This window comes from Vicia villosa, unplaced genomic scaffold, assembly GCF_029867415.1.
Source record: "Vicia villosa cultivar HV-30 ecotype Madison, WI unplaced genomic scaffold, Vvil1.0 ctg.006757F_1_1, whole genome shotgun sequence".
Lineage (NCBI taxonomy): Eukaryota > Viridiplantae > Streptophyta > Magnoliopsida > Fabales > Fabaceae > Vicia > Vicia villosa.
Window position 1 is genome coordinate 33,131 of NW_026706799.1, and position 16,129 is coordinate 49,259.

Sequence of the window (16,129 nt, forward strand, 5' to 3'; positions counted from 1 at the left end):
ACAAAAGTAAAAATTTATTAAATTATAACCCTAAAAACTAATTGTTTCTTAATAATTAAATGATTAAAAACTAATTAATTAAATCATATGGTTAAATTAAAACCTAATTCTATTTGTTTAAATAAAATGATTGATTTTAAGTTAATTGGTTTAATTAATTTAAACAAACAAAACAAACAAAACAACAAAAAAAACAAAAAAAGATAAAATAAACAGCAAAAAGGAGAAGAAACAAAACCACATAGGCGTGGATCTGGTGCTTGTTGGCTTCTAAGCGTCCACCATGGATTGTGCTGCAGCGTCCCTTGGATATGCATCTTAAGAGATCTTGCGGTAGGGGAGCGATGGCGCATCATGAGTCCTCATAAAGCACGCGTACCTGATCTGTAAGCAAGAAAATATAAACAAAATATTGTGACACACCTGGGATCGAACCGAGGTCTTTGAGGCTAGTATATTCTTCCCTTCACCGTCTGTGCCACACGCTTCAGTCAATAAGGGAATATAAAACAGATAATATATATTAACTATTGTTTTAAATGGAATAATTAAAACATGCAGTCAACCGTGGGCCCCTGAGGCATGGATAAGCCAATCAGAGGTGGAGACAGGGTGCGGACAGGTTGACCCACCAATAAGCACAACGCACGCGTGGAGAGAGATAGTGGACTTGTTGACCAACGAGTGATTCTGCTCCACGCGTGTTCCCCTACTATTCATCGTCCTCAACAAAATCTGAGCCCAGATTTCCTGCGGATTTTCCCATGGCTTTAGCTGCGATTTTTCTTGCGAAAAATCCTTTGAATTCTGCAAACAATTAAAACTCAGAGAACACACGTTATGCAATGATTAAAGCGCCCAGATCACCTATTTAGGATGTCCTGAGTATAACGGTGTCCTCGTTTTGAATGAACAAGGGCTTGAACATGGAAAACGATGGTTCACCTCTTAGAAACCCTAATAATGGTGAAACTTGATTCTTGTTCCAAACCTCATGCAGGATGGTTCTAAACAACTTTAAACATTAATATGAACACTTATACATGCTTAGAAATCGTTTAAGTTGCATAAATTAAGAGTTTGAGTTTAAAGAAAACAAGTTTAAACCGTGAGTGTCTAGGGAGGCCGTTTGTGAATGCTGCCAGCTTCTGAGACCCGTGGTTGAATTCCTGGGATGTTAAAGAGGCTCCTGTAATCCTTGAAAGCGATTGAAAACGTCTGAAAATCTCCTCTCGAGTTTTGCCCTAATTCTTTGAATTTTGTGGAGACTTGGATAGGTCTCTTTGGCTCAGGTTTTTCGTCCCTTTTTTGATGAACACGTTTGGATATATATAGGGAATGCATTAGGTCAGAAACATGGGCTTGGATCCATATATTTCTTGAAGAAATATTTGATTGGAAATATGCATGAATCTTTCTATTTTGGTTTCAATCATGCCTCTTTCTCTATCCACGAAATTCCCTTGATATTATGTCAATATATTCCTCAATATTTGATGGAAATTTAATCTCAATCAAATCTTTGATTATTTTCATTATTTCGTTCCATTTAATTTGAATTTAAGTGATTAAAATCAAAATAAAAATAAATAAAAATAATAAAAATGTATATAAGGGCCTATGGATCATGGATTGTCTAAGGATCATGTTTGGAGCCAAAGATTTAGGCCCATTTAGTTAAAAAAACTCAAAATTATCCACTTTGCCTTTTGTGCATTTTTTCAAAATTGCCCAACTTGTGCAAGCCATAACCCATTCAATATTTATCATATGGAAATGTTATAGGCCTTTTTAAAAAGCTCAAGATGTCCTCTACAAGCCACTTTGGAACATATTTTGCATTTGAGGATTTTATCTTGAAGATATGGCTCCTGGCAAAAAACAGCTTTTTGTGAGCTTCTAGAAGGACCTGTAATCTTTTGAACCATATCTCTTAAATGAAGCATTTTTGGCCTTGGCATTAAAGAGACAAAGTTGTATAGAATTAAATTTCCTTCAAAATAGGCTTTGGTTGGGAAATTTCTGATATTCCATGTGAAAGTTATGGCTGGTTAAAGTTCAGTTGACTTTTAGGTCAAAAACCCTAATTTAGAAACTGAGTTTTGTTGATTTCTGAACTTTCCTTGATGAATCATGATCAACACTTGATCAAATGATGAATATTACTTTAAAATAAGGATGTTGACCAAAAATCAGGAATTTTGACTGTGTTTTGACCATAGTTGACTTTTAGGTCAAACTAGTCGACTGTTGACTTTCTGAGCTTTTGATTGGGCAATCTTGTGATTCAGGGCTTGAAAATTGGCATGAGGATGCTTTGAAGCATATGGGAGGCCATGAAGTCCACTTGAGGTTTCAGAACCTGATTTTACTTTGAAAGAATCAAAACCCTAGTTGGGGGTTGATTGTTTAGGAGATAAGTAACTATGCCCAATTCTTGCATATGCTTGAGTAACTGAAGATCATATGAGTCAAGAAATATTGAAATATAATGGGCAAATTTTTGGGTATGACATCCTGTTTATGCTTTTATGATGTGTGACACCCTTGAAGGTGATATTTGCTGTTAAATATATTTAAATATGCATGTTGGGTATAAGGGTGTTACAAAATACACGGACAATGTAAAGAAGTTTTACACCGTCAATGAATCATAGCCATTAAAGTTTTATAAATATTTGACTTTTTCTTTAGTCACATATAAAGTATTACTTGTGAATGGTTATGATGCAGTGACCTTGTAAAATATTTTACACTGACAGTGCATAACAATTAATCTCTTAACAAAAGAATTTAATTGAAATACACTGATAGTGTAAAGAAGTTTGACACCGTCAGTGAATCATAGCCATTAAAGTTTTATAAATATTTGACTTTTTCTTTAATCACATATAAAGTATTATTTGTGAATGGTTATGATGCACTGACCGTGTCAAATACTTTAAACTGATAGTGCATAACAATTAATCTCTTAACAAAAGAATTTAATTAAAATACACTGACATGGTAAAGAAGTTTTACACCGTCAGTGAGTCATAGCCGTTGAAATTTTATAAATATTTGACTTTCTCTTTTTTTTTGCACATATAAAGTATTACTTGTGAGTGTTTGTGATGTAGTGACCGTGTAAAATATTTTATACTGACAATGCATAACAATTAATCTCTTAACAAAAAAATTTAATTGAAATACATCGATACTGTAAGGAAGTTTTACACAATCAGTAAATCATAACTGTTAAAGTTTTATAAATATTTGACTTTTTCTTTAATCCCAAATAAAGTATTACTTGTGAATGGTTGTGATGCATAATAGTTAATCTTCTAACAAAAGAATTTAATTGAAATACATTGATAGTGTAAAGAAGTTTTACACCGTCAATGAATCATAACTGTTAAAATTTTATAAATATTTGACTTTTTCTTTAATCATATATAAAATATTACTTATGAATGATTGTGACAGACTGTGTAAAATATTTTACACTAACGATACATAACAATTAATCTCTTAACAAAAGAATTTAATTGAAATACACCTAAGCATATTCTTCGCATAACTCAAGCGTCCCGCACCCTTCTTATTTCCTCTCCGTCTCCGGCCCCTACTCCATAAAAAAAACTAATTTCGTGTTTCCCATCACTTGACCTTTCTCTTGACCCGATGAAGTTTTTCTTCCGGCAGCAGGTGAAACGTCATTCATGTCTTCGCAATTCTGGTAGATTCTTCCACAGATCTCTCTAATTTCTCCCTCGTTTTTATATCTTCATCGTGATGTTAAGTTTTGAATTCTTAATGCATTTTGTTTCATTCTTAGATGCTAAATGGATTGGCTTTTTGGGCAAAATTTGAAAATTTATAACATGTTTAGTAATATTATGTTTTAGATTCTTCAAGAGCAGCTAGAGCTTACATAAAATGTGATAGATTGAAGAATGCACGAAAAGTGTTTCATAAAATGCTTGATAGAAATATCAATTATGGGATTCTGATGATAAATGGATACGATAAATAAATGTCATTTATTAAGAATGATATCTCTACCTTAAAAATTGATGAATTTGCATTTTCTTAGGTCTATGGAGAATGTATTCCCCCTGTTGATAATCTGTTTGTTGTTAGGGTTCTGTCGGGATGAATTAACTTAAAGATTTACTTTAGATTGATTAAACACTTAATTTCAGTGTTGATGTTTCAACCTCTTTTCCCTCGTATGACTTATATTTCAGAAAAGAAGAATTATTGCCAATGTTGGATCATTGCTAAGAGACAAGGATGATATAATTATGGCTATACCTTATACAGGTTATATTTCGGAGTACCATGTTGTTATTCATATCCAAATAGAAAACTTGGGTGCTTGTTCATTTCTTATTAGTTGTGATCATGACAAGATGCAAGTAAGTTTAGCACTAACAATTGAAATTGCCAAGAACTGTCAAACCCTTGCAACTCAGCAACTATCTTCACCGACTAAGGAGACAAATGGAAACAATTATGAGAAGCGTCCTCCTCCAAAACCTCCACCATCAAAAGATCTGCCATCTCTGAGATACTGTGTTGTCAATTTGGCTTTTGTTTTGTTTCAGGTGTGTGATTTGTTTTTAAGTTCAGCTTATTTTAAGGTTGCTCTCAAGGTGTTTGTTGAAAGGCCTCAAATATGTTTGGCTGAAGGAAAAGTGTTGATGAGGGAGAATCTGATAATGGATGTTGCAAATCAGTTTTTCTTGTCCACTCGACAATCAATTCCTTCGCAGATGATGATTTTATTCAATCTCAAGAACCTGTATAATCGAACTGTGCGATCCAAAGCTAAAGAAATGATCCGTAACGGGATAGATATAAAGATTGTGGTTCCTAAACTCAGTTCTCTTTTGTGGAAGAATTCTGTTTGGTTGTTTGGTTTAAAGAATGGGATTTGTAATACCCTATTGGTGTCTAACTTTTCTATGCTTATGAATGTTCAAATATTTGTTGGCTTAGTTTTTAGTGTTTCTGTTAGAATGTGGATGGGAAATGTCCCAACATAAAGTTTTTCACTTTGCTTGTATTCTCTCTATTTCATCTAATGAATGATGTTTTTTTTCAGTCAAAAAAAATTGAAATAACATAAGAATAAGAGAAGAAAAATAGTTATCGCTGGATATTGTTTTTATTATGTGACTTTGGGATCCAGTTTGAAGTAATGTGGATATTTCTACTAGTATATATGTTATTGAAGAGTAATTGAATATTCAAAAGGTGTTGTTAATCAGAAGAAGATGCTTCTGATGTTCTGGTGTTGCTCAGAAGCAGTAGAGCTTTTGAGGTTGATTAGCTAGAAGTTGTTGTTAGTCAGAAGCAGTAAAGCTTCTTAGGTTGTTAGTCAGAAGCAGATGCTTCTGAAGTTCTAGTGTTGAGTTTGTTAGCGTAGCTGTTAAGTTTAGTTAGTAAGGGTACTTTAGTATTTCCTAGTACTGTACGGTTTGTACCCTAAACTTGTTCACTAAGTTTAGCTTTTAGGGTTGAGGTGGCAATTTTCTTTTTGTATAAATAGTCTCTTTGCGTCGTTATTCCTTTTTGTTTATTCTCTTTGTCATCATCTTTCATTCTTGTGCACTAACAATTGTTATCTAGAGCTCCGGTTCCAAACACAGGGAAACACGAGTGAACGTGAGTTTGTGTGACTGTGTGATTGATTTTTGTTTCCGGGAAACAAAGTTGTGTTAAATCACATTTTTCTTGGTTGTTTGTGGGTTAGGAAACACTGTGTGAGTCTGAGTGAAATCTATTTTTCTGCACAAGTTTAAAGATGAGTGGAAGCAACTTGAATACCAAACTTCCAGTTCTTGATGGCAAAAACTGGAATAGATGGATGATTCAAATGCGTATATTATTTGGTGCTCAAGCTGTTCTAGATCTTGTCACTGAAGGATATGTTCCGGTTGCAGCGGATGCAATAGAAGAACAAAGAGAAACGCAGAGAGAGAGAGACGAAGAAGAGAGATCAAAAGGCGTTGTTCTTCATCCATCAGTGTGTGGATGTGAATGTGTTTGAGAAGATTGCTGATTCTATGATGTCAAAGGAGGCGTGGGATATACTGGTCAGGTGTTACGGTGGTGACGTATCAGTGAAGAAGGTTAAGCTTCAATCCCTGAGAAAGCAATATGAGAATCTCAACATGAAGAACAATGAGAAAGTTTCTGAGTATATCTCTAGAGTGATTTTGATCACTAATGAGATGAAGGCTTGTGGAGAAACCCTTTCTGAACAAGTAATCATAGAGAAGATATTGAGGTCACTTACTCCTCAATTTGATTACATTGTTGTAGCCATTGAACATTCTAAAGATCTGGACACCATGAGAATAGAAGAGCTGCAAAGTAGTCTAGAGGCGCAAGAGTTGCGTCAGACTGAAAGAACTTCTAAGAGGGAAGTTGAGCAGGCTCTGAAGGCTTCTTTTGTCAAGAAGGACCAGAAGCTGAAAAAACATGGTAGGTCGCAGAAGTCAGAAGTCTTCTATTCTGATGAAAAGAAACATCAGAAGGGAAAGGAGAAATATGACAAGAGAATGGTTCAGTGTTACTGTTGTAATAGGTTTGGCCACTTTGCTAAAGATTGTTGGTCAAACAAAGAAGAAGCAAAAATAGCCAGAGGAGATTCTGATGATGAACCTGTGCTATTAATGGCTTATGAATCTGATGAGGAACCTGTGAGTTTGTCATTTTCTGATTCTGAAGGGGAAGAAGATAACTCTGAATATTCTGCAGGAGTATTTTTATATGATTCAGAATCAGAAGATGACTTTGGAGATTCTGGAGAAGAGTCAAAATCTGAGGTTTCTGAAGATGAGTCGGAGTTAGAAGATGACTCTGAAGCTGAAGACAAGTCAGAATCCGAAGGTGATTCTGAGTCTGAAGGAGAATCAGAAGATGAGTCAGAATCTGAAGAAGATTTTGCTTCTGAAGATGAGTCAGAACTTGAAAGTTCTGAAGATGAGTCAGAACTTGAAAGTTCTGAAGAAGAGTTAGAGTCAGAAGATGAAGAATCTTCTGGAGACTCTAAAGATGAGTCAGATGGTGAATCTGATTTTGATCCAGATTTTCATGATGATCAAGAATCTGGTGGTGGTCATGCTTGTGGAAGGGAAAACTCTGAAGACATAGGTTCTGGAGGACAAGCTTCTAAAGATGATCATGTTTCTGGTGTTAATCATGACGTTGAAGGTGGAACTTTTGAAGGCAGAGATTCTAAAGGTAGTCCAGCTTCTGACGGTGGTCATGATTCTGAAAGAAAAGATTATGAAGTTGGAACTTCTGAAGGTAGAGCGTTTGAAGGTGATCCAACTTCTAAAGGTGGTGGTTTTGAACAAGACCCAGAAGTTAACAAAGGTGGAACTTCTGGTGGTAATCAAACTTCCGAAGAAAATCCAGAAGGAGATATGGTTCCAGAATCAGAAGGAGATTCTGAACTATTGGTTATTAAAGAAGCACTCGAGAAGAAAGGTTGGCTCAATGCCATAAAAGAAGAACTTGAGGGTTTAGAAGGAAACAAGACTTGGAAGTTAACTAAGCTTCCAAAGGAGAAGAAAACCATCAGCGTCAGGTGGATTTTCAAGGAGAAATCTGCATTTCTAAATGGAGTATCAGAAGTTGCACACTATAATAACCAGAAGAAACTTGCAGATGTTCTGATGAAGGATGTCAAGACTGAACACCTTATCCGTTTGAGGGATGGAGTTGGTGTTGTAGATTTTGGCTAGATGAATATGAATTAAGAGATGGTATCGAAGAGTAATTCAATATTCAGAAGTTGTTGTTAATTAGAAGAAGATGCTTCTGATGTTCTGGTGTTGCTCAGAAGCAGTAGAGCTTCTGAGGTTAATTAGTTAGAAGTTGTTGTTTCTCAGAAGCAGTAAAGCTTCTGAGGTTGTTAGTCAGAAGCAGATGCTTCTGATGTTCTGGAGTTGAGTTTGTGCGTAGCTGTTAAGTTTAGTTAGTAAGGGTACTTTAGTATTTCCTAGTATTGTACGGTTTGTACCCTAAACTTGTTCACTAAGTTTAGCTTTTAGGGCTAAGGTGGCAATTTGCTTTTTGTATAAATAGTCTTGCAGTAGCTATCATTAATAGAAGAATACAACAACATTTATTCTCTCATCTCTTTGCGCCGTTATTCCTTTTTATTTATTCTCTTTGTCATCATCTTTCATTCTTGTGCACTAACCTATGTTAAGATATTTGGTGTTTTAGCTGAAGCACTAAATGCTTCAAGCAATGGGTGAGTTCCAACTAAAAGCATGTTTAAGATCTTGCTAGTTATTTCTATACTTTATAACTTTTTTACTCTCGTCCCACTCATTTGTTAAATCTCTTAGTTTTAATTTGTTTCAAATAGTTTATCCTAAGACTTAAGCAAGAGTGTTGTGACTACTTAGTCTCCATTAAAGAGCATGATCTTGTGTTGTGATAATAGTGATTTCGAATTTTGCATTTAATTATTTTTCATAACATATATTATTTTCACTCTTGGAAAGTGGTGAGTTGTAAGAAGAGAACTTGTATTATTTCTATTTTCAAAGAACAATGGTAGTCACAATTGCACTATCATTGTATTTGAATTATAATATCGAAACATTTTGGAAGGTAGCCGAGTGTTGACGCTTTAATTTAGTCTTGTTTCTCAATCAGGTCCTGTGCCTCCAAATACTAGGGATGATTTATATCAAGGACTGCCTCCTATTGTAAAATCAGTATTGCACTCAAGTGATAGTCATTTTTGGTTTAAGAAGAGGTATATGTCCCATTTCATTATTGTATTTTTTAAGGTTACACTTTCTTTCATGCAAGATCTGATTTAGTATGAGGATTATAAAATACACTTTAATATGTATACCAATTAATTGATTTGAATTTTTAGATGTCTTGTTTCCCTTAGTGTTTCCCTAGTTCCATCTTATTGAGAGTGCCAAGCCTAAAGCTGAAAGCAGGAGATTTTGTCTTGCCATCCTCAAAATTGTACCTGACACTCCCCGAAATGATTGAAATGACTAAAATGTCCAACAAAAATTCATTACCACATTTTCTGAAATCTGCGTGGATTACCGAAATTTTCAAATCTTTGAACGATACCGGAAATTTAAGCAGCGTACCGGAAACTTGGGGAAAACAAGTAAGTTTCCGGTAGATTTATGAGATTTCCGATATATTGTACCGGAAATTTTAAAATTCACGGTATTTGTATCGAAAATTTCAAAATTTCTGGTATCTTTATAAATTTTTAAGAATACCGTAAATTTTGAAATTTCCGATATTTTTCCATTACCGAAAATTTTGAAATTTCCTGTATTACTATTTTTTTTTAAAATGCCATTTTAATTATATTTTTTATTTTTTTCAGTGAGGACTAGAGGCAGAGATGGTACTGTTGCGGGTCGGGTCATCGATAAAGCCGATGCTCGTGCTCGGACGGCTGCTGATGAGGCTGGTACCTTAGTCTTAAGTGCTGGACGCGTTCCTCCGACCGGTTCTAACCAGAAACAGAGGGCTGAGCAGGTGGGTAGTGGATTCTGTGCACCTCGGCGCCGGGGTGGCAGAGCATCCACTGCTGTGGACGGGGAGGTGCATTAGGATGAGGTTGTAGAGGTTGTGTCAGAGGTTGTTGTTCGGGGGTCGGTGGCTGTTGCTGGGAGTGGGTTGCTAATGAGGAGGTGCCTAGAGTTAAGGAGCACGTACTTGTTGCTGATGAGGAGGTGGCTAGAGTTGAGGAGCGGGTGACTGGGGATGATGAGGGGGTGCTGAGGAGCGGGTGGTGCTTGACACGGACACCACCACAGGTGAATCTACAGAGCTATCAGTACACACTTATGAAGCTTTCCCAAAAGGACCTTCTGACATGTCCGTTTTGACAAGATATGCTGACCATGTCGCCTTTAGGATATGGCAGAGCGAAATATGTAACATTGCTTAATTTTTACTATGCAATTTGATTTATACTATTGTGTTTTAATTGTATTATTTAATTGTATTGTTTTTGTTACAGGGGCGTCTAGTGCTGAAGGTCGCTTCTCACGGGTCGAAGTTGAAGAACTTCCCTAAGAGACCGATGCCTGAGCAGGTGGCGAGGATAGTTCGGGACTTCCATTTGTTGGACTTTGCTCAATGCTCCCTGACGATGCTGGACGTCCCTCTATTATCAGCTTTTGTAGAGAGATGGAACCCGGTGACATCATCCTTCCATCTTCCAGTCGGGGAGATGACGTTGACTCTGGATGATGTGCATTCCTTATTTCACATTCAATAGCTGGTACATTTTATACACCAATTCATAGGGACTAGGCGACGCTGGTGCACATGTTGATGGCTGTGTTAGAGGTTGATGAGCTGGCTATGCTCAAGGAGTTTGGTGACACTCGGGGCTTTCACCTCAGGATGTCTTGGTTGAGGAAGGTTTATTAGCAGCATGTCGATGCAAAGAGGTATCAGGCTGCCGCTAGGGCGTACATGCTACACCTAATGGCATGTACACTCTTTGCAGACAAGTCTTGAGTTTATATGGATGTCCGCTATCTTACTCTCTTCAGCGACCTTGAGACCTCGTGTTAGGCTTAGGGAGTGGATGCTTTGACGATGCTATACACGGAGCTTGATGCCGCATCTCGTCCTGACACCAGACAGTTTGCTGGTTACCCGAGCTTGTTATAGGTATATTATAATTTAAGGTGGAGAAAAACACAAGAAAGGGGGGGTTGAATTGTGTTCTTTAAAATTTTATTTCCCTTTCTTCAATCATTTCTTTCTTCTTAGTATCTCATTTTCTGGATATGTTTAGATTATTGTTGCGGAAGCATGTTAGAGATAACACGACATAACCAATGAGATACATATTCAATTTAACTTCTTAACTCCATTAGAACTTCTGACTATGTCAAGGACAGTTCTGAAGATAATCAGTGTGAATGTTCTAAGTTAAATGAAAGATGCAGAAGATAAAAGACACATCCATTTTTATCCTGGTTGACCTTCTCAATAAGGCTACCTCCAGTCCACCCTCCTCAGGTGATTTTGCCTCTCTCAATCGAGGAATTAATCCACTATAACAAACTGATTACAACTGAACGATCAACTGTCGTGACTGACTTCCTACATAAGCTACCTGCGAGTGACTAACCCTAGATGATGAACCGTTCAGTAATCTCAGCAAGATATAATGTTCATCAACCTAGTAACACCTGCACAAGCCAGCTGCTCGTGACTAACCCCGCACAAGCCAACTGCTCCTAACTAACCCTGCACAAGCCAACTACTCGTGACTAACCCTAGACAATAAACCGTTCAGTGATCTCCACGAGATATAACGTTTATTGACCTAAAACCCTCCAAGAGTCTAATCAGATCTCAAGGACTTCTCAAGTATCTGTATCCGAGAATACTCAAGGAATACCAATTCTATCAGAATTGTTCTTCTGGAGATTACAAGTGTGCTTCTTAGTCAAGCAGATTTTCTCCTATTCTAAGTACATATGTTTACGACACACTGATTAGAAGTCACTTCTGGTGCCTAAACAATCTATCAGAAGTTTCCTAAGATATAACACAATACGAGCAACAACACTATGTTTTTTACATATAATTACAAGAAATAAAAATCTTCTTGCAGTCTTCTTTTCTTCAACTTCTGGATGAGATCTTTTTCTTCTTCTGAAAGCTGATTAAGAGCAGCAACTCTTGTATGAATTGCTTCTTGTTCATTGATCTTCATCTTCTTCTTCTTGAATACTGATCATGAAGCTTGTTACAGCTGACGACACATTGATGATCATAAGTAAACATGAAACACTGTCGAGCAACAACTCAATGTATTTAGTTTCTTTGTCATACAACATGAGAAATGTTTGGTTCGATCAAGTATTTGTGGATTTCTCATAACTCCATTGGAGCATTCTGCAAAACATGCAAGATTTTTGTTTTCACCTTTTTTTTTAATTTTCTTTTCATAGGCTTATGATGTATATTTTAAGATAACCATTTCATCACACACTTTGTGTGTGTTGCCTCTGTTGGAGCAGCTTAATTGATCTTATGCTTATTTGCTTGCTCACGTTGTTTCCCTCTCTTCACCATTCTCAATCTTCTATCATAGTCTTGTTCCTTTTATAGAAGTCTGTTATTACCATTGGAATATTTCCGTTGACCATATTTGAACATAGCATTTAATGATTGTCGTAGACTGAATGATGACACACCTATTTCCAAGGCGAATCTTATCTTTTGGTAGCGTGTTCTCCTTGTTTTTCTTCTTTCAAGACAGTTTCTCTTGGTAGCATGTTTCCTACCTTTTGTTAAAATGTAGACAACAATAGATGTCATAATTTTGTCTTTGCATTGAGTAACGTGATAAATTGCATGTGATTTAATTGGAGCAATTTATGCTGTTCTTCGAAGCTTCTGAATACAGAGTCAAAACTTTTGTTGCTGTGAATGTTGATGTTGCTTGTACTTCTGAGGAAGCTTAATATTCTTTGTAATGTCAAGCCTTTGTTTCTACAATTACTTATGATCTTCTGTTACTGATTGTTGAATTCTTGCTCTTTGTACATAACTTTTGATCATTAACTCATGTGATCCTTTTGTTGTAATGAGTTCTTCATGTATCTGATATTTCTGTTTAATTCCTTGAAGCATGTCTGAGTTTCTTTCTGATGCTGTCGTATAAGGCTTATATCATAATATCTGCACACTTAATGAAAGCATTAGTAGTAAAATTGTTACTAACAAAATATATGCTTGTTATCATCAAAACCAGATTCTCAACATAGGTTCTCAATCTTGTTCTAACAATAATTTTTTACACGGTTTTTTGTGTTTTATTATATTTTACGTGTGCTTGATTATTTTTATTTATGCAGTGTTGGATCTACGAGCACTTCCCTCGCACCTGTGAGCGGAATACCCAGCATTGTGCGGCTGTTGACCCTTGTGCGAGGAGGTGGAAGGCCAGACAGACCCTTCTTGGAGACGGATCCTTGATTGAGTATAGGAGGAGGTTGGATGCTCTGACGCTGGATGATGTCATATTGACACTGTATACAGGTCACTGCCAGCATCTTCCTTTTGATGTATCTTTTTTATATTCAAGGTGTGTCAGATGGGAGAGCCATGTGGCTCGACACTTGCCTGAGAGGTGTCTATGCAAGTTTGGTTATATACAAGGCATCCCACGGATGGTCCCAGAGGCTCCAACTGGTGGCCATAATTGCTTGTTTCAGAGTCACATCCTTAGCTCCCCCCGTGAGATCATGGATACCTGGAGTGGTTCCTCAGTATGTTACACCCTAGGGTCAGCCCATCTGTTGCAACATTTGATGTTCCAGGGCCTTTAGGTACTAGGGCTTCTTCACCACCACCTCCACCTCCCGCCGGTTACCAGGACAGGCGCCTGCAGTACATTGTGGTTCACTTGGATAGCCTCGTAGGTCTAGTGAACCCTGATGATGAGGTTCGCAGTATTTTAGCTAGGTTGGCGGATGTTTCCCGTGGAGGACCTATGTAGATTTATTTTTTTATGATTGTATTATTTGTAATTTTGTATAATTTGTACAAACATCTTATTTATTGCATAATCTTTTCGGCTAGTACATGTTTCGAGTAGATAAAGAAAATAACACCAATAGCAAATAAACATAGTTAACAAACATCAGATGACAAATAACAAGCATAAACAGTACTCCGAACACATGAAAACCTAGGCACTACCAGAAGACTCTGAACGAATCAGACACTTCATTATGTCGTCAACGGATTTTTGGATCCGCGCATCCAATTCGATCGGACCTTTAGTTATCCTACGGCGAAATGATTTTCACATGACCTTCACATCTTCATCATTCTTCAACTCGATTAAGTTGTATTTCACCCTTCTATTTGTATCAATCCAGTCCTCCTGAAACTCGATATTTGTCACCCTTCTGTTATAAAAATCAGGCAGCAAATTGTTCAATGTTTCTTTCAAGGTGGCAAAGGATTCAACGTCATCTGGAATCTTGGTTTGAATAGCAGGGTTGCGACCATTGAAATACACAAATACTTTAATAAAATACTGAGGAAAAGGCATTTTGTTGAAATGATGTGTTATCCGATAACCCTAAGACCCCTATTTATATAAATGATGGTGCCTTCTAGACCATACAAATGTATTGGTGCAATCAGAACTCTCCAAAGTGTCGGCAAAATCTCAACCGTTTAAAAAACCAAAAATTACAACATACCGGAAATTAAGTTAATTTGAAATTTCCGGTATACCGGAAATTTGAAAATTTCGGTATTTCTGAAATTTAAAATTTTCAGTATACCGGAAATTTCAAATTAACTAAATTTTCGTATGTTCTACCAGAAATTTCACATTAACTAAATTTCCCGTATTTTGTACCGGAAATTTTGAGGTGCATACTGGAAATTTACTTCGGAAATTCTTTGTTTTTCACATTTTTTAAACAGGGGTAAAATTGAATAAATAAAATTGGGGGGGGGGGGGGGGTGGCAGGTACAATTTTGGGGATGGCAAGTTAATTCCTCTGAAAGCAGACTATCACATAGTTTGATTTGTTCTCTTTTGAATTTAAGTTGATGGTAAAAATGTGCACTAATCATAATGTGTTTTTCTTAGACAATAGGTAGTAAGTAAAATTAATTATTTAATTGATTCTAATTTTGGGTTGAGATTTCACTGGTTTAACTTCTAAATCCAAATAGGGTCTTATTGCAACATATTGGAATGTAACGATGATGGAGTCTATAAACAAGTTATGGGTCTTCTTAAAGCACATTGGTGTTATTGGTTTTTCCAATGTTCAAATTGTAAGAGGATTGAAGCGAATAATAAATTTTCATTTTTAATGAATCGTTTAGGATTTGTTGGGTCTTCTCCTCATCCACCACAATCCACTAATGAAAGTGATCACACAAATAAAGATGGCATCGATGTATCAAATGAAGAAGACTTTAGTAGTGAATTTTGATTTGTACTTTTTTCTTTTTGACTTGGTTGTAATTTGGATTGTTTTATCTTTTTAACTTGTTTGACAAATGATTAGTAATAGTTTGGTTTTTTGAGTCCTTTATTGTAATGTGCCTATGTAAGTAATTGTTACTAACTTTGTAGTAGATTTTAAAGTAACTTGTTGTTCTATGAATTTGAATTTGTATTATTTAACTTTACAATATTTTAAATTATAATTTTATTTTTATATTATGGAAATTTTAACATATAAATTTATAATGTTCCAAAAATTTATTAAAATTAAAAAATTATTTAATTTGGGATAGAAAATACCTGCAGATTTAATTTGTTGTGGATTATTTCCTACGGATATACTTACAGATTTATTTGCGGAACTTCCTGCCGAAAATATTATCCACGAAGGTTTTAACTGGAGACTAAAAACGGCAGGAAAACCGCAGGAAACATGTTTTTGTGCATAAATTTAGCTGAAATCTGCAAGGCAGAAAAAATGATTTTGTATAAAATGATAAAATAATGTTTATGATTACTATATTTTTAATTTTTAGAATACTATAAGAATATAAAAGATATTTGGAAAATTTATGTAAGGCCTCCAAAATCCTCCTTCAATACAAATTTCAAGTTCCCCGTATTATGGAGTTTTTGGTGTTATAAATAAAAGCTAACCCTCCAAAACCCTCCCAACCAAAATCTTTTTATTATTTTCACCCAGTCCTTCTTAATTTTCAAAGCTCTCCCCTACCTTCACCTTCAAACTCGCAAATAAAGTCTTATTGTCTTAAATCATTAGATTTTTATTCCTCTTCATGATTGGTGTATCGCGCGGAAACGACCCCCTCTACTCTTTCCTCTTTCTTACTATTTATTTTTAAAAAGGGAAAGGGGGGACAATTTGCTTTTTATTTTCCTTTTAGTTCGTTTGGAAGGAATGCAGTTTATATAGTGAACTTTTAATTTATCCCACGAGGAGGAAAGGGAAAAAATCTAAATAGACCATCGGTTTTGGTAGGTGTGGGGAGCACTTGAGAGATCGAAGGATCGGGAGGTCGGTTATACAGAGGGAAGGTATTAGCATCCTAAGTATCCGTAGTACTCTATGGGAACCCTTCTTGTGTTTATTTTTCTTGTACT

At 36.0% G+C, this 16,129-nt stretch overlaps 1 protein-coding gene across 1 annotated transcript; it reads left to right on the forward strand.

Moving 5' to 3' along the window:
- Positions 1-3,605: 3,605 nt before the first annotated feature.
- LOC131643055 (uncharacterized) lies at positions 3,606-5,049 on the forward strand. The gene is made up of 2 exons (XM_058913202.1): positions 3,606-3,718; positions 4,230-5,049. The coding sequence occupies exon 2, from the start codon at positions 4,287-4,289 to the stop codon at positions 5,028-5,030; it is 744 nt and encodes a 247-aa protein (XP_058769185.1). The 5' UTR covers positions 3,606-3,718; positions 4,230-4,286; the 3' UTR covers positions 5,031-5,049.
- Positions 5,050-16,129: the final 11,080 nt, after the last annotated feature.

Excerpts from the sequence above, each read along its gene's own strand:
- LOC131643055 (XM_058913202.1), top strand. The coding sequence starts at position 4,287 with ATGGCTATACCTTATACAGGTTATATTTCGGAGTACCATGTTGTTATT.